Raw genomic sequence first — 26,625 nt, forward strand, 5'->3', positions numbered from 1 at the left:
TGAAACCTAGTATAAGTACAAACAAAAGAACTTGGTTTTATTATTTATTATACACATTTATTACAATTGCGTACAACAGTACACGAAATATAAACAAGTCCATGTTACATTAATTTACATAATAATTATATACAAAATATATTTCCTGGCGCGTGAACAATGCACATTTAGGGAATGTATTTAAGATAAACTTATGATCAGCAGGGACGAACACGAGGCTTATATACAACTCAATTTATCAGTGTCAAAAGTACCTAAAAGATGAGCAAAAATAAAAGCTAACATTACTAATATAAGTGTATATGTGTGATATAAGTAGGTAATCGATATTGCTAAGCTTCTGTGGTCAAATTATAGTTGTATAAGGTTTTATATTAATTATACAATACTGAACCATTGGTTTGAAATCAAAATTAGGTACATAATACATAAACTTCTCACAACTGCACAGACTATTCGGTGCGAAAGTGTGGAGTGTCACGAAAATATATCGTTTATAGTCATCGGAGAGTTAGATGGACTATAAATAAGTTCTCCAATTTGAACAGGTATTTAATTATTTATGTATCTACATCATAGTATACTACCTACGAGAAATATTCTTATCATTCTTGTTATTTCTAAAATAGTGTCAAAAAGGTCACATTTTTATACAATATCCATTGAAATGGCAGGTTAAATTAAATGACTTTTGGGCGACGGACAATAGGCGATCTGACGTCCAAAAGGTTAATACAGTTTTTATAAGTGGCAGTAATAACCTAATAAATTAAAAGTATAAAATTATTCCAAGAAATGGTATAAAAAAATGTTGACTAGCCTTCAAATCTCTTTGCGTGTGATGTATCGTCATTGTTCACGGGCCGGGAAAGCAATGCCACTAAATGCTGCCTACCTCCGAACATAATCCTTAAGTGCCTCGGGGAGCTGATGCTTCTACATTTATTTTAAACTAGCTTATACCTTACGCGTTTAACGTTCCATTGCCTTAAACGCCCAAGTTAAACTAGTTAAACTGATTTTAAAAGGTTCATTATGTATATTCTTAAAACTAAATGAAGAAACATAGCTTGTATAACCCACCCACAGTTAGAAGATATTACAGACGGAGAGCTAGCCCCTAAAAACGGCTTATCATTTTCCGCAGGACTAGGACTAGTTCTTATGAAATCAGCTACAAAAGTATAAAAATAGCAGTTACACTAGATGTGGTTATAACAGTCTCATATCTTTTGTATACTCGTAGTATACACTTACGGTGCTCCTATACTGGCTGTTATAAAACGCTATATACGAGTAACAACATATGAGAGCGACAACATGGTAGTATTGATAGTGTTTTATTATGTTACCTCTGACACACAATATTATATACCTGCCAGTGTACGACTACCATTATATAAATCCATTTAGTGCAGCTGCTATTTAAAAGTACCTACCAATTAACTTTTCCTTAGCACTCTGATGTAAGGCATGAAATTAAATTATTAACTTTTACAACTTCATATCATTTAGGTATAGAATAAACATTTGCACCGCGAAACATGACGGTACAAGACCTATAGTGGTTTTATTCCAAGATCACACATTTGAGACCTACGTTTAACTGATATAGCCTTAATTGTCATATATGCAAGGATCAGTTCGTAACTGTCAAATTTGTGATCTTAAGTTGCGCCGACTTTAGCCCTTCAGTTGGGAGTGTTGGGACACATCATTTTAGAGGTATTGGAATTTTAACTTTCTATCTATTAATTAAGTTGCCAGACGAAAGGATTATTGCGTAAAATTTCTATACTGACACAGTGAAATCACGATTAAATTATAATTAGCGGTAGAAGAAAACAATTGGCGCCAAAGATAACCTAATTGCAGTAATTTTCATAAAGTTCAAGTTCAGTTGCAAGGAATGTCCCATCGTCCATACTGTCGACCGACAGTTCCTAAACCTTACCGTAATGACATAAGATTCACAGCTGGTCAGTTAAGTGTTTTGCTGTTAGTTAGCCACCCAAGGCCCAGTCAACAAATTAAAAATACAAAATTCGCTCGTGAATTTAGAACCTAAAGCATGGGAAACGTTGATTTAGTTTTAATTGAGATTTGGACGACACTAAACAACTAAAACTGTGTTCCACTTGTGAATGATTTAAATTTCATTGAACTTAATAAGTAGGTATCTATAGCTAGGACAGGACAGTGAGCCTTAGGAGGCCTTATATGAAAACATCGATAATAACTAATAAATACACAATAATAAATTATAATCATTGGTTTAACTCATTAGTTTCGTAATTCGTTGGCACTGTTTCTGCAAGTTACCTACTTAAAAAAGTATCTACCTTGTACCTTTTGACTTATTATTATAATGCTCATTTCAATTCTTGTGTATTTTCCGTGTCTTTGTTAAAACAGCTTACTGCCCGAGTGACAGTAGCTATATAAGACATACTTACTGCCTGAGGCAGCCAGTGGCGGCGCGTCAAACATATCTATAGGCAAGCCGGGACTAATTTGGCTTACATTTTCCTTTACAACTATGCTCAAACGTCCAAAAACAGGCAAGCCGGTGGGAATCTGCTTTTATGGACGCGCCGCCACTGGAGGCAGCTATCCCACCGCCGACGATGAGCGAAAATCGTGTAGCCATGAGAAAATCTTTTCTCTTTAAAAAAGTTGTCACTGTCAGTACGAAAAGGCCGCTGACTTTGCGTACCGATTAATAAGCATTACGTTTATTACACTGGATTTAGCTACATGTCTTTCTTGCGAGAGAAAATAGTGGACCGCTAGTCGCTTTTTCGTCACCGGTTGGATAGCGTTCTTATGAATTATATTTTAGACGCAATTCAAGGATAAATTGTATGGATCTGGCAGCTAAACACGTTAACCATAATACGTGCATGTAATATATATTTCTATACCTATAGTTAACGTACACTTGATATTCGTTATGGTACAACCTTTAGCGTCCACACCCATGTATAGCTGACACCAAATTAATGTGTGCTCTATACTCTATGTACCTAATATGAATTTAATATTATTGATAAATTACAATGGCAATGAGATGTATGTACGCAATATGGAATATTTAATAATTTCAACAGTACCTATAAGTTTATCAAAGCCATGTTCCGTGATGAATTGTTATGCGATACTAAGTCAGTAACTAGTGCATTATTTTAGAGACTATGGTCAATAAACACATACAACCAATACTTTGCAATCGAATTATAAGATTATAACTAGGAAATACTTAAATCAAAATTTCCTACAATAGAAATTTTACCACGCATTTCTGACATAGAATAATATCGCACGAGAGTTCGTCGAGATTGTTAATTTAATAAATAGCACTAGTAACAGGTCAGGTTTCAATTACTGCCTGCCCATTCACTGCCAGCGCAAGCTACGCAGTACGAGATCGTAGCCGATAACACGTGTTTTGCGCTTTGTAGCGTTAACCGCCTACGAACACAGAACCCGCCTAGCGTATACTTTTATATATAACAGTAGAATACACACATCAGTTAAGGAAACCCACAGTGCTAAGTTAAATAAGCGCTTCGCTAGACTAAAATAACCATTCTGGATTACATGAACTATAACGGATAGATAGCCCTATTATTATTGTCACATTAAAAATATTGATTATTATACTCATAGGACACCGCACTTCTCAACAAGTCTTGCTTGCGATGTTTAAGTATACCTACTAATTTGATTACATCACGTTAAATTCATAATAATGGATTCAGTAAGGCACGTATTTAACCGGTCAACTAATTAATCGAAATTGGTTAGTTTAAATAAATAGAAATGGGTACTATAATTAATAGATTAGCAACAAAAACAGACCCTTAAAATATATCAGTATGAGCTGTATTTGAATGCCAACGACAGCTTTTGTTTATTAATAGGCAGATAGGCTAATAGCATTGGTACCAAATTATTATTTGAATGAAATGAAGCTTTAAAATTGATAACTATTGAAACTTGAAACCTAATGGTATTAGGAGATTTATATTAGTTGCCAACTTATTATTTTAGATGCCAACCTATCACTTCAAGTTCCCTAAAATTATTTTGGGTGGCTTGATTTTGCTGCCAGTTTTTTAGTAATATGATGCTTATATTTGAGGCTAATATAAATGTATTGGCGCTAAAATATTAATGCACAGCCAATTTATATTATTATATGCCCAATGAAAGTTCCCAATTAATATTTAGTTGCCCGAATAATAATAAGTCATTCGATAACATCGTATCACATGCTCGCAAATTAATAAGACACAATCACACCTTCTGACTTTCATATACCTAGGTAATACTAATTTCAATTCAACGATCCTAAATTATGCTAACTTTAATTATAATTTATAACTTACAGACCGCGACATAATAACGCTTAAATAAATAGAATTAAAGCAATATACAGAGAAATAGGATATTATATATTTACAGTGCAGCGTATCACAAGATGGCGGCGAAGGAGTTCAAAATGGTCGTCCGTTCTGTGGTCGCTCGGGCAACTTCGGCGGCACGTTCGGGACAGGTCGGCTACACACGAAAAACCAGCATTAATTAAATATCCTTCGACATTTAACAAAAACAGGTTTGTTTCATCTTAAAAAAGCTGGGTACAACACTTGTTAACCCACTTTTGTAAGGTAAAACATATTTGTTAAGTACATATAATACATATATACAACGAATTCTAAAAAATATATACTAATATTGGAGACAGAACAGTACAGTGGTGGGGCGTCAAACGACTAGTTTCATAGTTGTATAAAAATTATAAATATTATAATAGAGAAACAACATATTTTTTTCTCTGTTGCCTGATGCCACCCACTGGGCCAGTAAGACAGAAACAATATGTACATTTATAACCTACTTGTAACACACAGCTATAAGCTAAGCAAGCAGGTGTTTGTTTATCTAGGTTACAATGCAAACACTAAATACCAACGACGTGCATTATTACATAGTCAATTTCAATAACTTTAGGGCTAATTAGATAAATGTGTATACCCTTTCTTTACCCTTTATAAGGCGTAAGGGTGTCTTTCTTCATGGATTTTATGCAATATTGAACCTTAACACTTAAAATAATGTAAAAAAATCAGGTGGAAAATATATTCCCTCTGCCTTATAAAAGCTTAACATGCTACTTATTATTTTGTATATGATAATGCATAACTAGTTTCATGCAAATACATCTCTACGCCGTTTCCTATACCTTCGTACACGTGGTTTATATTAAAGCAATAATTCTCCAAACGCATGCATCGTTCCCTGACTTCATTCGCTAGGCAAGCAGTGCCAGACTCAGTCGTCTAGAAGCCAATTACATGCCTATACAAATCTTCATGTCAATGGGCTAATCTGATATATACACAAATATAGCACCTTTACCCTCAGTGGGTAACCGCATTTACCCTCAATCGGCCCACCACACAAGAACAGTTGCCATCCGTTGGATCCGAAACCGAATGAAATATATATAACACAGAATTCGATACAGATTTTATGTGACTTTCTAAGTGACCGTGTCTCTGCAGACTAACTTTTATCTTAAACCACTGATATTCTAGCAACTAAATATAGGAATTAATACCGATATCAGAGAAGCTCATTTACATGATACCACAACCACAGATATAGTGAGAAAAACTTGCCCATTTTAAAGTGCTAGTTTTCTCCTAGCCTGTGGGAAAGTGTTTTACTAGACCTGCACCGTCACTTGCCGACTAATGTAATGTAGAATTATTTATTTAACCAAGCTTAGTTATTATATTTCTTTAGATAATCACCAAGTTCATATTCAGTAAACACGTCTTAACATAGCTTGGTAAAACAATACGTGCCTATTTTGTTACACTACTCTATATCTTATATTTACTGTAATTAAAAGTAAGCTTACCTAAATTTTCCGCAGAATATTGCATCCAAAATTTATTGTTACTTATATAAATTGTATAATTAAAAAAAATAAAGCCAAAATTATTGTATATTCGAATATCTACTGGAATAAATCAAACATCTCTGGTACACATATAGCGTTTAATTACTCTATTTATACAGCATAAGATTAACAATATTCATAAACTATATCAAATCCAACAATCACTGCCTATACCTTTATTCGATGGTACGCTAACGCTATTAACAATAGAGAGAGAGCAAAACGTTAGATGATTTATTACAACTATTGTATCATATTCGTCTATTTAATATCATAGAGCAATGGCATGGCTACAGCGCTAAATACTTGTGATGTAGGAACTCGGTACTGGCAGCCGCAGCTGCGCCACCTCGCGGACGCCGGGGAGGCGCGCACCGACACACTTCGTGCTCGGCCTCGCCTCGCCAAACTTACGGCTGATTTAGACGACGCGCGAACTCGCATGCCATTTTAGTTACATTGAGGACATCCATTCCAACCGACCAATCTAATACCGCAATGTAATGAAACTCGCATACGAGTTCTCGCATCATATAAATGGGGCCTTACAGTCGGCTCTTAATCACTGAACGTGGACAGAAGCGAACGAACAAACGCTCACTCACATTATGAATATCATCCAAATGCCCATAAACTTTCAAATGTCATATTTAATAACGAATTCATATTGTATCACCGTGGTAAAACATTCTAATAATTGACCAAATATATTGCTATCAGCAATAATAGAAGATACATGTTATCGGCAGGTGCCATCGCGGGTACATATCGCAACCATACATCGCAACAATAAGCTGTGTTTTGGGTTCGTCAATGAGTACGAGGTACAAAAATCTTATGAGTACTTGTTACAAGTACCTGACATTTCACGAGTGTATATTACAAATAATATTATACAATTATGTACAATACCACATACTTGTAACAAATACTCGTAAGATTGTTATGTTTATGACTATATTCCTTGGCCGCTGGTCTTGTTTTTATTTGCGATGTGTGATCATAATCTTCATCGAGTGATAATGTCACGATAAGCGCCACTGATTTTACTAAGTACTACAAATATTGTGAATCGAACGTGATTAGATATTATAAACCAAGCTGGGGTACACGTCGTATATTAAATGCATAAATAGACACGTTGCGTCACTACCTACTATAGACGGAAGAGTAACGTGAGACTCGTCTGGTCAAGTTCAATGCTACGAAACACCTAGACACTGAGGTGAGAACGAGTTGCAACAACTGCATCTATGCAGCTAGCTCTACGCGAACATAGTGTCGAGTGCACCAACGACAAATAAACACTCTCGTCTTAATATAATGCGTTCATACAACTCTAGCACATATACAAAACAATATGATATGCTCGATAGTCCCCTAGCGCGGCACAGAGCGGCTTGCGGAGGACGGGCGGCCCCGGGCATAATCGAGGTCGCGGAACCTATAGCAGGCGGCACACCGATCTACTAGATACACGCCGGTGCGACCCAGAGGTCACCTCACGCGATCGAGACGCGCGGGGCGCGCAGTCGCAGCTAACAGCCCTTCGTACAGCTCATCTACATAATTCATTATACACTTATCATAAGCCACTCAATGTAACATTTACAATTAATTACATTAAATAAAGGTAATTACATACAGTACCGGTCAAAAGTTTAAGTTCACTCTGCGAAATAAGGTTATCATATGTAATTATGCTCAAATATAGAATATGTTTTGAATTTCAAACGTTTAATTGTTTCCACGACTACCAAATAACAATAAAAATACCTCTTGGAGGAATCGTTTTATGTTATTCGGAAAATTTGATCCATTTAATATTTTTGTTCCGTATTTCCTATGAGATTTCGTGAAGTTAGAAATCATTTAAAATGGGTCGCAAAGCCGATTTTAGTGTCGAAACTCGTGCTGTTATTGTAACTCTGTCAAATGAGGGCTACACGACGCGGAAAATCGCTGAAAAAATGAAGGTTTCTCAAACCGCTGTCGTGAGTACTTTGAAACGAAAACAAAAAACCGGTCTTAATTGCAGTCGATCTCGATCAGGTAGGCCAAAAGTCACGTCTAAAAGCGAAGACCAATTTATTTGCGTGCAGAGCAAACGCCAACGTACTCTAACTGCTCCAGAAATTTGCGAAGAACTCAACGCCACCCGAGAACAGCGAGTATCGGTTTCGACAGTGCAACGGCGTCTGCGAAACTATGGTCTAAAAGGTCGTATTGCTGCCAAAAAACCCTTGTTACGTAGTCAGAATAAAGTTAAGAGGTTGAAATGGGCCCAGAAACACAAAAACTGGACGTCTGAACAGTGGTCTAAAGTTTTATTTTCTGACGAATCGAAGTTTGAAATTTTTGGAGGGAGACGTCGTCAATATGTTCGACGACAAGTAGGCGAACGAATGATAAAGCAATGCGTGATGCCAACAGTGAAGCACGGTGGAGGATCAGTTATGGTCTGGGGATGCTTTGCGGGTGATAAAGTTGGTGATCTCGTGAGAGTCAATGGCATAATGGATAAGAAAATGTATCATAACATTTTGCAACGTCACGCTTTTCCATCTGGAAAACGGATTGTAGGCAGAGGTTTTGTTTTCCAACAAGACAACGATCCCAAGCATACGTCGAAGTTGTGCAAAAACTACATTTCATCCAAAGAGAACCAAAAAGAATTAAAATATATGGATTGGCCTCCTCAATCGCCCGACCTCAATCCGATTGAGTTGTTATGGGATGAATTGGACAGGCGTGTGAGAAAAATGCAGCCAACTAATAAAGAACAGCTTTGGGAATACCTATACATTTGTTGGAATAAAATTTCGACATCAACACTGCAAAAACTAATTACGCGAATGCCGAAAGTGTGTATGGCAGCATTGAAAGCAAAAGGCGGATATTTTGAAGAGTCTAAAGTTGGCAAAAACTGATCTTTTTTATTTAATTGTGGTTTTAAATTAGAGAATTACCTTTAATTTATTATGTAATAAAAGATTATTAAATACTTTTATTAGTACATTGTGTTATAGCTTCATTTAACCGAATTTACAGAGTGAACTTAAACTTTTGACCGGTACTGTATTCAATAATATTTATAATAATAAAGATTACATACGCCACCCGTATCGTGGAGTATCCGTACAGCTAATCATAAATAGCACTCTTCAACAATAATTTCAACATATTTAATACTGAATTCATCCATTGCCATGTTGAGAATTATAGACTTAACACGAATTTGGTTCGATTTCATACACGTTAAGTACTAAATTTTAAAAGATCTTATTGCTTTTACGAATGTATACCGGTACAACGAATTCTTAAATAACTGAAATCGTGTGCGATCTTCAGAAAACCTCATTGTCTGGTTACTTCTGATTGAGCAAGTTTTCTTAGGCATACTGTGAATTACATTAAATGGAGTTTTGTAGGTCAGGGCGAAGGCATAATCTTAGCGACGTTATCATAAAATGGTAACATTGATAACGAATCATTAGTGATCTAACTGTTAATATGTGCACAACAGTCATGTTAGTCAGGCACTGTACAATACATTGGCTACACTCGGGTAACGTCCGGAAGCAACTTTTCACGAACAACAAAAGCTTAACTGTTAGTGTCGCGCACACACTACACAAAATCTCGATCTCGGACAACACCAGTAAGCGTAACAAATGGGTGGACACCTTGGTAATTTGCGGCAACGATGCTTAATTATCTACCTCGTGTAAGACACGATAATGTTATTACTGTATCAAATATATGTATAGAAATTAATATTTCGATATATTTGAAAAAACCGACTGACTAATCTATACAAATAGTGTTGGCGATGTCGGAGCGGGATCGGCACGACACGTCGTACAATGTGGTGACACGACAACGCTTGCGGGTACGAGTTGTGCGTTCGGGTTAGTGTGGCTCGGTCGCCGCGCCCAGAGGCGCCGGCGGGGCGCCCGTGAACGCGGCTCGCGGCCCGCTTTACTTGAATCTGGCGAAGGCGGAGCTGAGCTCGTTCATGGCGGCGTTGGTGACGGCCTGGCCCACGGCCTGGTTGATCTGCTGTCGCATGTGCGGCGGCATATGGTTCATGGCCGCGTTCGCCGCGCCCGCCGCCTGCATCGCGCCCGCCGCGCCGCCCGCGCCTGGCCGCCTGCACCCAACCCACATCAATAACTACCCACATACACCTCATGACCTAAACTAAAAACATAGATACTGATTTTGCTGTCACACGCCTAAACCGACCTCGAATCACACAAACATCGGACGTCTTCCATACTTACGACATTTACTGAAAAATCTCAACTTGTTGGCCCCTAATTTATAAACATAAACAATGATTCTCACAGCTTCTCTGTAAGACATTTTCAGAGTAATGTAACCGCCATAATTGATACAACATTTATTAATAACACGAAAGTTCAAAGTAAGTAATTATTATTCTTACAGGGCAACTGTGAATACAGTAATCATATTTTCAGTACACGCGAGAATTTCTACAATATACAAGAAAATAAACTACTGCTAAAGCGGATATGCCGTGCTACCACTACGAGTAGTTCGATAGGGAGTGCTCTACTTTGAACTCGCGTCGCGTCCGCCGATACGACGGAATATAAAGTTACGGTTAATAAACTTACAGTTAATGAAAAGACAGAAGAAGTTTTGAAGACCACACACAAATCAATGTGCAAAAAAATACATGCAGTGATTGATATCACATAATATATGATAATTATCAAAGAATGCGTCCAAGGAAAATACTTTTCTAACAATACTTTTGTAACATGATTAAAATAAGAAATAGTAAAATGCTTAAAAACATAATGCAATCTCTCTTTGTTTCCTCGTTTTCTCCCGAAGTGTAAGAGAACAAACAATGTATAGATAAAAAAGTTGATGTCTTCTATCATGTCACGATAGGCTATAATCTAGACATCTCTCTAAAGGCAGCCCTTTTGAACGTGAACCAGTATCGTTGTGCACACAACCTCTTTGTGACCGAACAATACAATCGTATCAATTTATTACCATTAACCTGTCACTATTCGGTGAAATAAACGGGACATTGCTGTTGGCTGCCCGAGGGAGAATTTGAAAGCAAACATGTATATATGTAAGTATTTGTATATATATGTTAGAGTACATGATAAATTCACTATTCATTTAATAATCTTTGGAAGCAATATTTTTCAGACGTATCATAAGTATAGATTGTATTATAACTAATAAATAATGTATGTAACATATGTATATTTTATTTTCTAGGTTTCCGGGCAGTTGTTAACTTACTACATTTATTGCGAGAAATTATTATTTCACTGCTTGCTTCGTTAACTCACAACAGACAAGTTATTTGACAATGTTAAATCTTAGACTGATGACCAATTAAACATAAAATGCTAATGTTACTGAAATATTAATAATTATTAGTGCATCACCAGAGGCCGGAGTACGCTAGCGTATATCGCAGACATAAGCACCCAGCATTATAAGACCCTTATTGATAACAGCACCCAAAGCTTGAACGCTGTCTTACTTAAAAAATACTTGCGTAAAAGCATTCCCGCATATATGAATACTGCTCCTACGTTTCGTCTAAATCAACCATTAGTTAAATAGCGAAGTGCGCTAGCGTCCTCTTGGTTCGTGAACATGTGTCTTAGAAAGTAATTGAACTGTACTAAGTTAACAATCGCGTCAGAGTTAGTACCTTTAGGTTCGTACGTAACTTAAGTTAGTTAGTTAGTGGGCAGACGACGGGCTGGCTCGCTTAGCGCCGCCTGCGAAAACAACCACACACTCAACTTTTGAAAATGTTTGCGCTCAATTTATAGAACATACTTGATATGATCGACCTTTGAATTCGGTCACGAAGATACTGTTATCAATCTTTTAGAATTGTATCGATTATTTTTTTCAAAATTACTATGACGACGAGGCGTAATCAAATATGACCCTTGGCACAAACTATTTACAAAACCAATTATATTGCACAAAATAAGCTATTCCATAAATTGAAATATATTAATATGTTATAAAATTACATATACTAACACGATAAGCAGATATAGGTATACAAAAGATAGGTACACCTATTTATGCATATTATGGCTGTTACATCACCCATACAAATGCCTCAAAAAAGCGAAGCTTGTAAAAGTTATAGGAGAGTAGATTCTCGCCGAACTATTGACTAATTGCGTTATGTTTACTGTTACTTATAAGTTAAATCCATTAAATAAGAAAGTTTACCTTTCCATTACCATACAACCATGCAAATTTCTTTACTTTACGTAAAAACTTCAAGGTTCAGATGATTCAAATCAGTAAACTACTCGTTCTCAGTAACTCATTAATTCACTATCAAATGCATATGCACCTCCACCAATAAGTTCAATAATGTTTAGTACTTAAGGCCACTTGCACCATCCCACTAACCCGGAGTTAACCGGTTAAACCGTTAATCCAGTGTCAAATTGTACTGTTAACCATGGCAACTCCAGGTTTCACCGGTTAACCCCGGGTTAGTGAATGGTGCAAGTGGCCCTTAATGTGCTTAAATTTTGATGACAAACTAGGTAATAATGAGATTTATTTATCTCCAAGAAAATATCCTCAGTCACTTAATAGTTTTTACGTCATAGATTAACTTAAATCATGTGTGAAAAAAAAGTAAAAAAAGTTCTTAATGTGTGAGAGCCACATCGACAAATAAATCTATACTCGAAAGTATAATATCACACAAATCAACTTCGTGGTAGGTGACGCCGTGCAGTGACAAGGAAAACCTTATGCGTTTTAATAGGTACGGGCGTTTAAAGCGCTCAACATGGAACTTCTCGAATAGCGCTCATTCTTACTGGTGTATGGTGTAAATACTACGTCATGTCATGTGCGAACTAGGCTTGGATTCAAGTCATCATTTAAGACACCTGTGTTAATATTTTAGACCTCGATAATTTTGAGCTTAACTGTGACTTGCCCTAATATTGACTCCGAATCCATATAATCTTTATATCGAAAGGTAAAGAGAGCGGTTTCCTAGTATAATAGTAGCATTAGTACTCACGTCGGTATGAGCGGAGCAGGCAGGCCTCCGCCGGGTTGCGGGCGGCCGCCAGGTGGTGGCGGCGCCGCACCGCCGGGTCGCGACGGCAGCGGGGGCGCCGGTCGGCCTGTGCCTGCGCCGGGCGGAGGCGGAGCACCACGTTGTCCCATCGAGCCTGCAAACGTATATTTTAATGATAATTTTCTCAAAAATGGACGGCAAAGTCGACTTTGCCGTCTAAAAAATAGGTCGCGAAGCGCGGAGTTTATGGTCAGTCAAAAATTAAAAAGTTAAAAACATTGCAGTCCCGATTTTGGGACTGCAATGTTGCATACAAATTCCATTATTTGTCGAGTTCCAAACTTTTTAAAAGTTCAAATGGCCATATCAAAATATGAAGGCACAGGCCCATTAAACAGCCAAACAGATGATTAGTACCGCGACTATTTAGTTGTCTCAAATAGGTTGGCGTATTTTCGGCCGAAAAATACACTTCTATTTTTTTATTAAAAAAATAAAAAGGCGGCAAGGGCTTTTCTCTGTGAAAATATATACGTAAGAACGTTGCTTTTGTAAAATGTTTCTATGATATTTATGTTTCTTGCACCATTTTTGAGAAAAGCACTATATATGACTCGGCTGGAAGGCTACTTGCTGGCTTCGGATTCAATTAAACGGACTCCCAAGGTCGTCCGTTTAAAACGAATCCTCAGCCTGCAAGTAGCTACTTCCGAGCCTCGACAATAATGTACTATTGTTCGTAGACCTGGTACAAGTTGGCATTGCAAGATTGATTGATGAAAACTTGCCTTGCTGAGCAGGCGCGGCGCGTCTCGGGCCGCCGGGCGAGGGCGGCGACAGGCGCGGGTTGGAGTCGAGCCGGCTCTCGAGCCAGTCGTTCTTGACGGGCGGCGGCACGGGCGTGCTCACGGTCGCCATCGACACGTCGCCGATGATGTGCAGCGCCTCCTTGCACGCGTGGTACATGCGGAGCATCTCCTCACGTTTCAGCGCTTCCTCGGGTGATTCTTCCATCATTTGCGACTGGAAAACACGTTAACATTAGGGTATAGTCGGGTGCTGTTTTGTCACTCAGAATTGTCAGTTATCGAGGGCCCTTGCGGTTACACTACGACCGGGGATTGTTTGTGTAATTGCCCCTTCAAGCGCTACCTTATGCGTACTCAACAGCTTGTTCGATCATCTCCATGTGTAGGATGATGATAAAGCTCAAATACATGTCAGCGGTCGACCTGCATGTGCACACAAAATGCTTACAGGAAAAAAAATTAAACAGCGACGTGACAACAATTATCAACCAGTTTCGATTTGCTACGGAGATCAAGCCAAAGTTAAATCAGTCCAAGACAAGAATCAGGTCAGCATATTTGCTTGTTTTCCATTGATTGATCTAACCCTAACGCCCGGAAATTTTCTTAGCTCTGAGAATGTACACTGGGCAAATTTGAACATACAACATTTTCTACGATACCTGATCACCGGACGCGTACAAGTGCGCCAGCAGCTCCCCGTTGATGAAATCTTTGGCGTTGTTGATGATCATCATCATGATCGTCTTGGGCACCAGGTCGCGCGTCGTCTTGGTCACGATGCGCATGTACGAGTCCACCAGGTTGCGGATGGTCTCCACCTGCCGCTCGAGCTGCGGGTCCATGCTGCTGGAGCCGCCGGTATCCGAGCTCTGGAATAAACCGTGCCTCACCTCACTAATACAAATATTTTTAAATTTCGCACGAACTTGAGCATATTTACAGGAATAAATGAGAGAAGATGAGATGAAGAGTACCCTTACGCATAGTGCTCAATTGTGATCAGAAAAACTATAAGGGTTTCGTTTTTTTTCCTTTTTGACTACGGATCTGCAAAAAGTGAAATTCGTATGTCGTTTTTAAGGGAGGAATGATGACAATAGATAGTGTTACACACTCATGTTTCAATGGATCACTCTGTACACAGGAGCCTGTTAATATGAACCGTGAAAAAAGTGATATCGTCTTGGGTCGTCCCATTCGTTTTTCGTCAACTCTTTAAATTAGTCCTATTCTGCTTTCGTCACTCATTCTACATTCGTCACAATCGTCGGTGGCTTTCAATGTAGAATGAGTGATGAAAGCAGAAAAGGACTAATTTAAGAACTTGACGACGGGGAAAAATGTGAACACTTAAACTATTGTAAGGCTGATTTAGCCCATGATTAATTGGGATAAAGAGATAATTGGCGAGACTCGCTTGTTAGCGAAGTTTGCAAATAACAAAGGGCGGCGCGGTCTACACCCGCTATCTTCAGTTACCCGAGAACAAGATGCATGTAACTGCGTCGCAATATCGGGAGCCCGAAAACAATACAAAAAGTAATCACGGTCCATATCCCGGTCGATATAAGTCTAGTGAAACAAACCGTGAATCATTTTAAACTGTTACCTATTCACAATTGTTATGTGCGTTGCCGTTAATACGTTACTGTAAATTTCACGATTATTGACGACAAGTCGCTGTAACACCCTTAACCCTGTATAGGATACCGTTACCAACCTCATCTCACCTCAACTATTTCTGATTGACAACATTTCATATTTTTAAGTGCTACTTTTTATTGTCTACATCGAAAAAACGCACTAATTTAAGGTACCCGTATTTTTTTTATTTTGCGTAAGTCCTATATTTTGGTCATAAAATCTATTTATATTGTTACTTGAAACAAAAGGGCGTATGTAACAAACGTCATTTGTGAGAATCGTGACGTCACGGATCTGTTTCATACACTGGAAAAAACGTTGAATTAATTTACGTTTGAGCATAGACAACAGTGCGAGTCACATAACTTCAAACGTTAAAAATAAAATCACAAATTAACAAGTGTCACAAACTTCAAAACTCAAGTCAAACGATTGGTTTTCATCCCGTTTTCAATAATATTTGTTTCTAGAAATGCCTCGTATTAAACATTGTTTTTTCAAAACATGCCAAAACAACACTGGTTTGTCGGCGAAAAAGAAGTTTTTTACTGTTCCGACGGACAATAAAGCTCAGTGGTGTGCAGCAGCCGGCTGGGATCATGTACCTACAAGGGCATTATTTATTTGCGAAGATCATCTGAATGTATGTACCTAATATCAGAATGTATGTAACTATGTACTATGAAGTGCCGGTATAGCTCGGTGATAAGACGCGTGACTTTCAAACCGGAGGTTGCGGGTTCAAACCCCGGCCGTACCACTGGGTTTTGCCGGGACGTTCGTAGCTAGGTTACCTATTGTGGGAGTATAAATAGGTCATGGTTAAAGAAAGTACCGTAGAGTCCATTAAAATGCAGGGTCGTTTGGAAAGTCGTGATAATTCAGTGTCGTAAATAATAAAATCACACAAGAAAAATATCCGAACAATGTGAACTGTTAGTAAACCATTGTCAAGTGTCACTGGTAGTGAAGTGACAATGACAATGACAATGTCAACCCAATCGGAAGTCATTTCTTTGCTTGTAGTGGCAGAACTGAAGCAGCTGGGTGACGTCAATTTCCGTTTTAACTATTTTTAGAGATTTTGAATACAAAAAATCGTAAAAAATATATAAAATATATTTTTTTGTAATCTACAGGAGCCCCTCTCGAAATGGTTTTCGATTTAGGGATATTGAAATTTTTGAAATGTTGTCAATTGTAAATATACAAGCTCATGCGATTGCTACTGTGACATTCAAATAGCATTTTTGCGGCACTATGCGTAAACATTCTAACTGTCAGCTTTGTTAATGGTGTCAAGTTTACCTTATAGTAAATTGGAGATGAACAAAGAAACAGAATCATTAACACAAAATGTTCCACCATAGTTTTCTTTGGTCATGAGTGTAGATTGCGTGCTAGTGCCGTCTATATACATGAGTCCAAAAGCGGCTGCAATGTCCTCATATCTATAGGAAACCGTTTTGGCCAAAAGGCTTGGTTCTCAAAGACTGTTCTAACCCAATTCCATAAAATAGCTTAAGTGCTTTGGTATTTGGTCGTAATCATTTATAATTTACATGGAAGTGATGGGAATACACTACATCTTTTAGTTTATTAAAAGAAACCAGAACACTCTTACAAAAGCAAATCGTAATATATCGTTGAACAAACTGTTCACAATGTGATGATAGTTAACTAACATTCAAAACATACAACTTTATAACAGCACGAGTGCAGAGGTGTGTAGATAAAGCAGTATATGTAATCTTTACATAATTAGTCAAGTTGTACATAATAAATTAATAAGTCATTAAAACACTCGTGTGATCCTTATATCAAACGAATGAAATGTCTATCATCCTACACGTGTATTTTAATACCTACTTTTAATGCCTTTCACACAAACAACTATTAAATCATCTGTTGAATCCAACCAAAACGTAGTCGTCATGTGTATAATACCATAAGTACTCCTGCTTATTATCAATAGACGGTGTATCCTAATTCGTAAGTATGATAGTTCCCTATGAATAAATACAAGACGCATTTAAGAGCAGAGCAACAAAAGCAAATTGCACTCTTTACAGGGTGTAACTGTGAGTGTGTCCTTTTAACAGACCTAACCACGGTAACAACAATCGAATTTATAATTTCTGATCCTTTTCCGCGAAATAAAAAATATCTAATAATCTCCCTTTTTCGCAGCCCAGCATTGATTTTATTTTCTCTCTCATTCGGTGGCCGTAGTAACCTAGTGAGAGGTGGAATCAATAAGCTTAAAGGTACAATGACTACACACTCAATGGCAGGGATGCATCATACTCTTACTTACCACTCACTCCGCACTTACGAATCTAAAAGCTGTAACAGACGGGCATATAGGACCGCGACCTTGGACCGGCCAGCATATCTCTTTTTCGCTCTCACTTATAGCTGTGTCCTCAACGGACCACCTTCCACACCATCGAACAGGCCCCGGATCGGACCGAGGTCGCAGTCCGTTACGCCCGTCTGTTACAGCTTTAAGTCACACGTGTTACATCAAGACCATAAAAAAAAACAACTGTAAAACCATAACAAAACAACTGTAACACTTTAAATACAATATGATGGAAGGAAACATTCTCCTCGGGCAGAGCATGTATGTGTGTATGTAAAGATGCTTTTTATTTTTGAACAGAAATGATCACATCAGTATTATTTTACTGCTTAAATAACTTTTACAAAGTCACAAATTGACACACCTGTCATTTTAATAAAATGGGAAACAATGTTAGTTTCTGTGTTCAACCATGTACACAGAAACAAACTGCACTAGTGGTTTATAAATAGGTAGCATAATTATTTATCCTTAGTATAGTATGTAGGATAGTTTTCTGAATCGTATCATAAAGGCAATATTACAACGAGCATTTAAATATTTATTCCTATTTTTAAAAGCGTAAACGTACTAGAAAGCATAACATTATCTCTTCGCGCGATACGTACCACGTGCCTACTTTTTGGTATTTTAAATAAATTAATAATAATGTGAAAATAAAATGCAATGATTTTTTATGATATAGGAGGCAAACGAGCAGACGGTTCACCTGATGGTAAGCCATTACCGCCCGTTTATATTATATAGAGTCTCAGGTCATATAAAAAGACATGGAAATGTTCTCATTCCATTGCAGCAGTTTGGCGAGTTTACACACCAGGCTCAATGACAACAACATATACTCACGGAGGCTTTCCGACCCCCCGACATCCCCGACAAACCAGAGAAAGGAAATAACTAAAAATAAAACAAAAACATAAATCAAACGAAACAGACAGAAAATCAAGAAAGTTAATAGAAAGTTAAACCAAAGCTATCCAATGTATGGAAAAAATAATGTTACTTTAGAAGCAGAATCATAACCATAAGTTTGGCGACGGTTTTAGAGAAAGAAGAGCAAATAACTTGGTTCGAACCCTTCAGGTAACAAATTAATAAGTATTTTAGGGCCACTTGCACCATCCAGGGTTAGCCACTAACTCAGGAGTTACTCGTTAACACAGGGTTAAATTTTACTTGTAATTCCGGGTTTTACCGGTTAACCCCGAGTTAGTGGCTAACCCTGGACGGCGCAAGTGCCCCTTATACAATTATTTAAATGTTATGAGTATTATTATTATAATGCCGTATATCTCACATATTTTTAAACGGCGTTCAATACTGTAAAGGAAAGTATGTATCTAAACCTGCATATTTTTCGTTTTCCTTTCGGGCTTTTAGTTTTGTTATAAATATAGGGTAGTTTTAATGAAAGTTCGTCCCAGTAGTTTGTACTTAGTCAACTTAACGACCTCATGATATTCAATGAAATGATAGAAATATAGGAGTTTCAAAAGAAGTAATACAAAAAGTTAACACTCATAAGAACATGCTTTCACTATGTAAATATGTATGTCGAGAAGTCGCTTAGACCCTCATCAAAATGGATTCAGGAAAGCACAAGACATCACTAGTATTCTAATAAAAAACGAAACAAATAATATAGATAAATTCTTGAAATTCACTACGTTAACATTTAAAAAAACGGTGTCGGTTTAGCATGAGTTACATGGAGCGTATTCGTGTGTGGCGCGTAAACAAACCTCTGTTCCTTCACCCTGAATAGCATGGCAAAACATACATCAACGTTAAAAATAAAACGGACATATATGCTGTAATATCAAGTAGATACATGACAATACATTCAAGATATGTTATTATAAATGGTTATAAACTTATAAAGCAACAATACACTTAGATATGGTTTCATAAAAGTTAGGATCGGGGCACGCTTGGGGACTGATAAAATAAAATATAGTAAGAATAAGAGAGGAAGTACACCGAGCTACAACGACATAGGGACTGACCTCGTCGCCGTTCGCTGCCTCGGATGTCTTCTCGGGGTAGACGCCGGCGCGCAGGAAGGACGCTTTCCACGAGTCCACGTCGTCCTGGGTCTCGCATGACAACTCGAGCTGCTTGTAATCCTGCACACATACAACAGTTTTAGACACTGCTCGAGATATTCACGTTAATCTGAATGACTCACATGTAAAATGATAAATTGTTAAAAATATACCGGGTGTTTCCTGTAATACGAGCAAATAATTAAAGCATATAATGTATTCCTCAAACGATATAACTTTTGATTAACAACTTTTAACAATTATGAAATCTTTATACTTTTCCGTTTTCATACAAAACAAATATTATTTTCAATGTACGCCATTGTACGCTGCAATCAGTGTCTTTGACGTTGCCTGTCACGCTTTAAACACTCGCAATACATTGCGTCTTAGAATAAACTTTAAAGTGTAATAAAAATCTCTATATTAGTTATTTTTATAAATCGTAGAACAAATGTTGGTCAGTTTGAGGAGTACAGTCTACCGTTTAATTTATTGCTCCGGTTATAAGCAACACCAAGTACTGTTTGCTATAATGACTTGTAGATTGTAATGCTGTTTGAGTTTGCTACTATGAAAACAATGAAATAGGTTTGTAAGCAGTGGTCTCTTGCGTGTGATGATATGTACGTACCTTGTAGACATTCCTGCCCTCGGGGTTGAAGAGCGCGAACATGTGGCGGCGCGACATGAAGCCCTGCTCCAAGTCGCGCAGCTTGAGCCCGTCGAGCGGCAGCATGTACTTCTTCTCGCGCTCCTCCTCGTCCTTGTACCACGAGATGCTCTCCGACGTGAGTACGAACCAGTAATCGCGGGAACCTCCTAGGGCAGAAAAAAACTAACATTCGTCCATAGCAATAGCTAGCTGAATAAAGCGCCCGGCTGTGCAAAGGAAGAAAGTGGCATTAGGATGCAGTTTTAAAGGACGTACGTTGAAAAAGTTTGTCGATAGAATTGAATATTTATGGCAGTACCGTCTTATTGAAAAAAGACAATTAATAACGTAGAAGTACTAGTGCTCGACGCTGCACTAGTATTCGACATGGGTACTTTATGTCAAAGTGTGTAGGTTAAATTTGAACGGCGAATATTTTTCTGTATTCAAATTGTATCTTTGTCACTTTGACATAAAGTGCCCATGTCGAATACTAGTGCAGCGTCGAGCACTAGTACTTCTACGTTACCTGTTTGGTTGATACCGTTACAAAATAAAAGGGCCGAGATTTTATAAATTTAGACGTAGCCAACCACACATTCTAAAGATCAGGCCTTCTCTCGATTTTAGACTATTTTCCACACGCTCTAACATCATAAATAACTGTCCATTTGTTATGACTAAACCCAAAAATTATTATAAATACTCTCAAAATACAAAAATTTTGTACAGTTGGGTATACTTTTCAATATATCCTCAGAATGCCGTTCGAAAATGCTGCTCGAAATTAATAGATTAGTCAAAAGAAACTTAGTAAAAAGCACCAATCAGTAGCCATAGCGCAGCGCACATTCCAGCCAACTGGTCGTGTGATATACCTTTCATGATGCCCAGGTTGTGTATGCACATGTAACCTTTCCTGATAACCTGGTTACCGAGCGCGCGGTGCCCCGACTTGGCCGAGTTCTCCGATTGGTTCTGAGCACTGGAAAAGAGACGACAACATCTAAAACACGTTGCTATTTCACAAATCGTTTGTTATTTTACGGAGCCCAAGTAAATATACGTCACTGGCGATGTCTAGATCAAATATTATTAAAGTGACAGGTAGAAAAATTGGGATGTGTTCAGAAATTTTAAGAGTAAAACAGTCAAAATAAAATGATTTTGCCATACAAACTAAAAATTTCACCAATAACGTAAAAAAGTTGAATTTTTGCCTGGCGAATTTAAACAAACCCTAGTAATGTAGCTAGCTGCATATGCTCGTCTGCCTTGATATATCAAGTGTCATTATATATGTCTGCTATGGGTGAATACACCTGCTATCACGCGATTTAACGGCCAATGAATTCATAGTAAACAACTGAACGCATCCCACGTAATTTTAATAAAATCTTTTGACCAGTCAATGTACCACGGACTCCATTTCATTGGCCTCCATTACTAACCTAGAGGAGACGTTTTCTGCGTTCAGACCAGATCTAGCGTGAGACCTGTGAATTCGATTATCTTTGAACCTTATTACGGAAGAGGCAGAAAGTCACACTGAAACGTGGGTCAGTCTAGCGGGTGCTGTCTACAAATGAGCCACTAAACATAGTATAACGTTTAAAAAAGTTTAAAATACAATTGCACACTATTTGCTTGATCGAGGCTTGTTTCAGACTTGTTCTGCTGGTCAACATTGACGTCGGTCGAGCAATGATATCGCCATGGAAACGGTTTGTGTTTTTAGACAAACACTGAGCGTTGGCGCATGCGGTAAGCGCTGCCTACGCACGACCGTAAACAGAACTAATCGTCGGGAGAAGACAAAAACAAGCCTAATCAAAGGTAAAAAAAATATGGAAAGAAAGTCAGTCTTATAATGTTAACAGTGAATTTGTTTGTGTTTATTTGGATTTGTGTACAGGTTGTACAAGATTTACGAATAATGTTTTGTGAGTTTTGACTGGCTCTCTTTTACCCGATTACGAAATAGATAAAAAGTGGATGATGTGATGGTCGCATGAATGTCACGATGTGAATATTATGAGTAAATATAGTTGATCTTATGTAATGTTATTTTTGTTAATAATCGGGTTTTATTAGCTTACTTGGAGCCCATCATTGAATTCATTAACTATGTTAAATAATATCTAATTCCAACTCTGCGTCATCTGGAATTCGCTAATGCTATTACTAGAGTTAGATCAAGAAAAGTCTGCAGCGATTTTGATAGCCCACTCAGTGCAAGTGTAATTTTAAACGTCAACACTTCGATGAAATTAAGACGTATAAATAACACTTGCTCCGCGTGGGCTATCAAATCGCTGCAGACAATTCTTGGTCTGGCTAAAATAATTCCCAGGTTACTCTCCGGCCATCCTTAAATTACGTACAGGCACAGAGGTTTTTGAAACAACATCTATTTGGAGTGGGGGTTGAGGTAGAGTAAGTGAAGAAGAGCGGTCATACTTGGCGAATCCGATGAAGTCCTCGTGGTTGGTGTTCATGTAGGCGAGCTCGCAGTCGATGAGCAGCACCAGCTGGTCCTTGCACTGGTTCTCGCGCGAGCGCACGTGCGACATGATGATGCGCTCCGTCTCCTCGCGCAGGCGCGGGTAGCGCGACATCTGACCACAGTTATGGCTCATTTAGACGATGCGAGAACTCGCATGCGAGTTTCATTACACTGCGGGCTTTGATCGGTCGGTTGAATTGGACGTAACCAAGAGTCCGCAATGTAACTAAAATCGCATGCGAGCTTGCGCCTCGCGCGCCGTCTTAATCAGCCCTTAGACATCATTTTTCTTGAATGCGGCAAAGTATATAAGGGCGCGAAGTCATATGTCATATATACCTGGGGGCACGGCAATGCCTCCGCCAAGGCGAGCAAAGCGAAGCGCAAGGGCACTACCTACCTTTTCTAGAAGCGCTTCGTAGTTTTTGTGAACTTGGGTTTGGATTATACCAGATAGACAAAACTCTCGAGATATGATGTCAATGGTGGACTTGTTATGCATAAAAAAATTCAATTGCACTTATACTTGCTCTTATACTTTAGATTTTATTGATACCTAAAAAAAAACCCTGATTTTGTCACTGACTCACTCACTCACTGATGACCATCAAACCATTATGCGTACTTCCAGAAGTTCTGGGAAATTGAAATTTCGTATGTAAGATGATAGTCTTACCACAGCAACTTTTCATTTTACCAGTATTTTAATCTTACTTGTTTTCGGCAGAAATACCTCTCAATGGCTTGTGAGCATACGAGTAGATAAAATTACTGAGAGGCTGACGCTGAATGTAAGCTATTTTATATCAAAGATACTAAAATGACAGTTCGACTGGGCCAGTCAAACTGTCATCTGGGATATAAAAACAAGCTTTAGTGCCAAGTATGACATCTGGCCGCCTAGCATAAGTGTTGCGTTCGCGCGCTCGAGTCCATACTTTAAGTCGCGCGAGAATGCAACTCATGCTAGACCGCCTGGAGTTAGTGCTACAGCCAAGGTGTAAAGTGCGTTATTTACTCTCTCAGTGCAGATGCGGACGACGTTGGAGAGCTCCTGCACGACGAGGTCGACGCACTTGAGGCACGGCTCCTTCAGCCGCCCGATCTGCTTCTTCACGATGGCCTCGAACGCCATGTCGGGCGTGAACAACCCCACCTGCAGCACAAATATTGTGTAAGCTTAGTGGAACACTGATAGGACACATTGAACCCTTTAACCGCCAAAGCAAAGAGAATGGAGTGTATAGAGACGGATTGTCAAGGTAAATTATGTAGCCACTATAAATTTACTGCCAACTTTCGACATAACGTAAAATTGTAAGAACGCCATTTGACTTTGATCCTTATTCTTTCACTGATAAGTGTTAACTTATTAAATATTAATATTAACGCCATCTACTCGACTATAGGCCAAAGGTGTGGTGCAATATTTTCGAGCGATGGCGCCATAACCTTCAGCCTACTCTCGAATAGATGGCGTTAATATTAAAATTTAATAAGTTTCACATATCAGTGAAAGAATAATTGTCTAAAGAGTTCTAACAGTTTTAATCGTCTGTCGAAAGATGGCAGTAAATGTATTGTAGCTACATAATTACCATGGTATGACATGACGGTAACTCTCTATTTCAAATGCTCTTTGGTCAAAGGTATAATTTGATGCGCGCGGCTACAGCCGAATATCAACCTTCGTGCATCCCGACAAGGTTCACGATGACACGCAGCGCACACTGGGCGCGGCATTAAATGGGTTAACGTCCACGTACCCTGATACCGTGGATATTCCGGATAGCGAAGGCGATCTCGCGCCGCAGCTCCTTCTCGTCGAACTCCATCTTGACGATCTCGAAGGGGAACCTCTCGTGGAAGAGCCGGTTGATCTTGGCACCGCCCGACAGCTCATTGGTGTTGATTTGTGCTGAGCCGGAACCCTCAATAGTACGCTCAAAGTCGGTTTGGAGCTGTTGTATCATCCTAGAGCAAGGAAGTACAGTTTATTTCAAAACAGTATTAAAGATTCCAAAACTTTTAGTTCTTTAAATTCTTTATGTTAAACAATCATTAGAATAATTAGAATAATAGATGGCACAGTATACATGTATAATGGACTCTTTTAATCACAACACAAAATGCATATTCGGTATATTGAAACCCCATAAAACGATGGTCTATAGCAGCGGTCAGTAACAGGCGGCCCGCGAGCCTCCCTGGCTATTTTGTACCTATGTAATATTATCAAACGACAATGTCAGCTAAAGTCACAAATATTACCAAAGTGCGGCCTGCATCAACTTTGTTAACTACTATGTGGCCCTTGGCTGCTAAAAGGTTGCCGACCGCTGGTCTATATATAGACCACGATGTAACTATGGCAAATATTATCAAGAAAAATCTGATCCACCGTAGGGTATACTCACTGCAGCATGGCCTTGGTCTTGATGGAGGGGTCGTCGGGGCGGAAGTGCTTGTACTGGTCGACATCCTTCTCCAGCGTGAGCAGCTGCTTCTGCAGCTTGTCGCGCAGGCCGGGCAGCGTGTCGCGGATGTGGTTGGTCAGCTGCTGGTTCAGCACGCGCTGCAGGTACGGGGTCCCGAGCCGGTCCGCGATGTGCCGGTACGAGGGGTGGCTGCAGGATTATACACAATTCAACTTATAAAGTCACTACTGCAACATTCACAGAAATACGCTTGTACAAAATGTACATTTTAGGCTAGTACAAGGCAACATATTTCCATGAAGTAGTTGCCTGCTTCGACACACTATGATAACACTCAATTCTTAGTTGTAGGTATGTAAACTACAGAGCATAATATTTGAAAATTCTAGACTTAATTAAAATCTAAGATTAAATTCAATGATAGCAGAAAGGGGAGTCTAGCTTGGCTCTGCTTATCGACAGCTAACATAACCAGCATTTATTAATCAATAATAGTTTAGTATTCATTGCCGGGAATTAAATATTTATGAATGCAGAATAGGGTAAACCACCCTATAACGGGTCAAGCATTATTTTATTAATAGTGGTGACAGTTTTCCAAGTTGGGAAGCAAGTTTGGTAATTTCGGATGCTAATAAGTTGTCTTCTTAACAAATTCATAAGTTTTATTCTGTCACTCAAACACAAGCGTGTTTCAACTTCGCGTCTGTAATCATTTGCAAATTAGAACTAGTGGAAAATGCAGATATAATTTCAGATAGCATTTTTTAAATAAATTTGCTAATAGCATGATAAGTAAACAACATTGAGCTACATTGGAGTTATAAATAACGAGTGTTTCTACAGACAATAATAAGGACTCTGCTACTCATGAGCTATGCACGATAATGATGACGATATCTTGATTCATGACCCCCTCGAAATCAATCAAAAAGTGGCGGCCAAGGTCACGCGGTGTGCGGGTTAGAATTATTTTCTCTGTCCTATTACATTTCAGTTGCGATTAGTTAGCGTAGTGCTAAGGCCATACAAATGCCTCAGCATGCAATGTCGAAGATTCACGTGACCGCTTAGGGAATCTCATTAGGAAGTAAGCTGTAGGAAAACTCGT

At 38.6% G+C, this 26,625-nt stretch overlaps 1 protein-coding gene and 1 long non-coding RNA gene across 16 annotated transcripts in view; one reads left to right on the forward strand and one right to left on the reverse strand.

Moving 5' to 3' along the window:
- Nucleotides 1-39: 39 nt before the first annotated feature.
- Nucleotides 40-26,625, reverse strand: part of LOC134678551 (dynamin) — a 46,311-nt gene continuing 19,725 nt past the window's right edge. For 2 of the 15 annotated variants that reach the window (XM_063537148.1, XM_063537149.1), the window contains exons 6-19: nt 25,494-25,703; nt 24,843-25,050; nt 24,095-24,232; nt 23,031-23,188; nt 22,022-22,066; nt 21,449-21,555; nt 20,550-20,737; nt 19,877-19,996; nt 19,613-19,627; nt 14,521-14,730; nt 13,838-14,072; nt 13,050-13,203; nt 9,960-10,127; nt 40-4,563 (exon numbers count right to left, since the gene is read on the reverse strand). In XM_063537148.1, the coding sequence (XP_063393218.1) occupies nt 4,500-4,563; nt 9,960-10,127; nt 13,050-13,203; nt 13,838-14,072; nt 14,521-14,730; nt 19,613-19,627; nt 19,877-19,996; nt 20,550-20,737; nt 21,449-21,555; nt 22,022-22,066; nt 23,031-23,188; nt 24,095-24,232; nt 24,843-25,050; nt 25,494-25,703 (2,020 nt within the window). In that variant the 3' untranslated portion in view covers nt 40-4,499. The other 13 variants (XM_063537155.1, XM_063537153.1, XM_063537157.1 and 10 more) reach the window with 11 other exon arrangements.
- On the forward strand, nt 14,737-16,622 carry LOC134678577 (uncharacterized). The gene is made up of 2 exons (XR_010100203.1): nt 14,737-16,055; nt 16,377-16,622. It is a non-coding gene; the product is annotated as an uncharacterized LOC134678577 (long non-coding RNA).

The sequence above is a fragment of the Cydia fagiglandana genome, chromosome Z (genome assembly GCF_963556715.1).
Source record: "Cydia fagiglandana chromosome Z, ilCydFagi1.1, whole genome shotgun sequence".
Taxonomy (NCBI): Eukaryota; Metazoa; Arthropoda; class Insecta; order Lepidoptera; family Tortricidae; genus Cydia; species Cydia fagiglandana.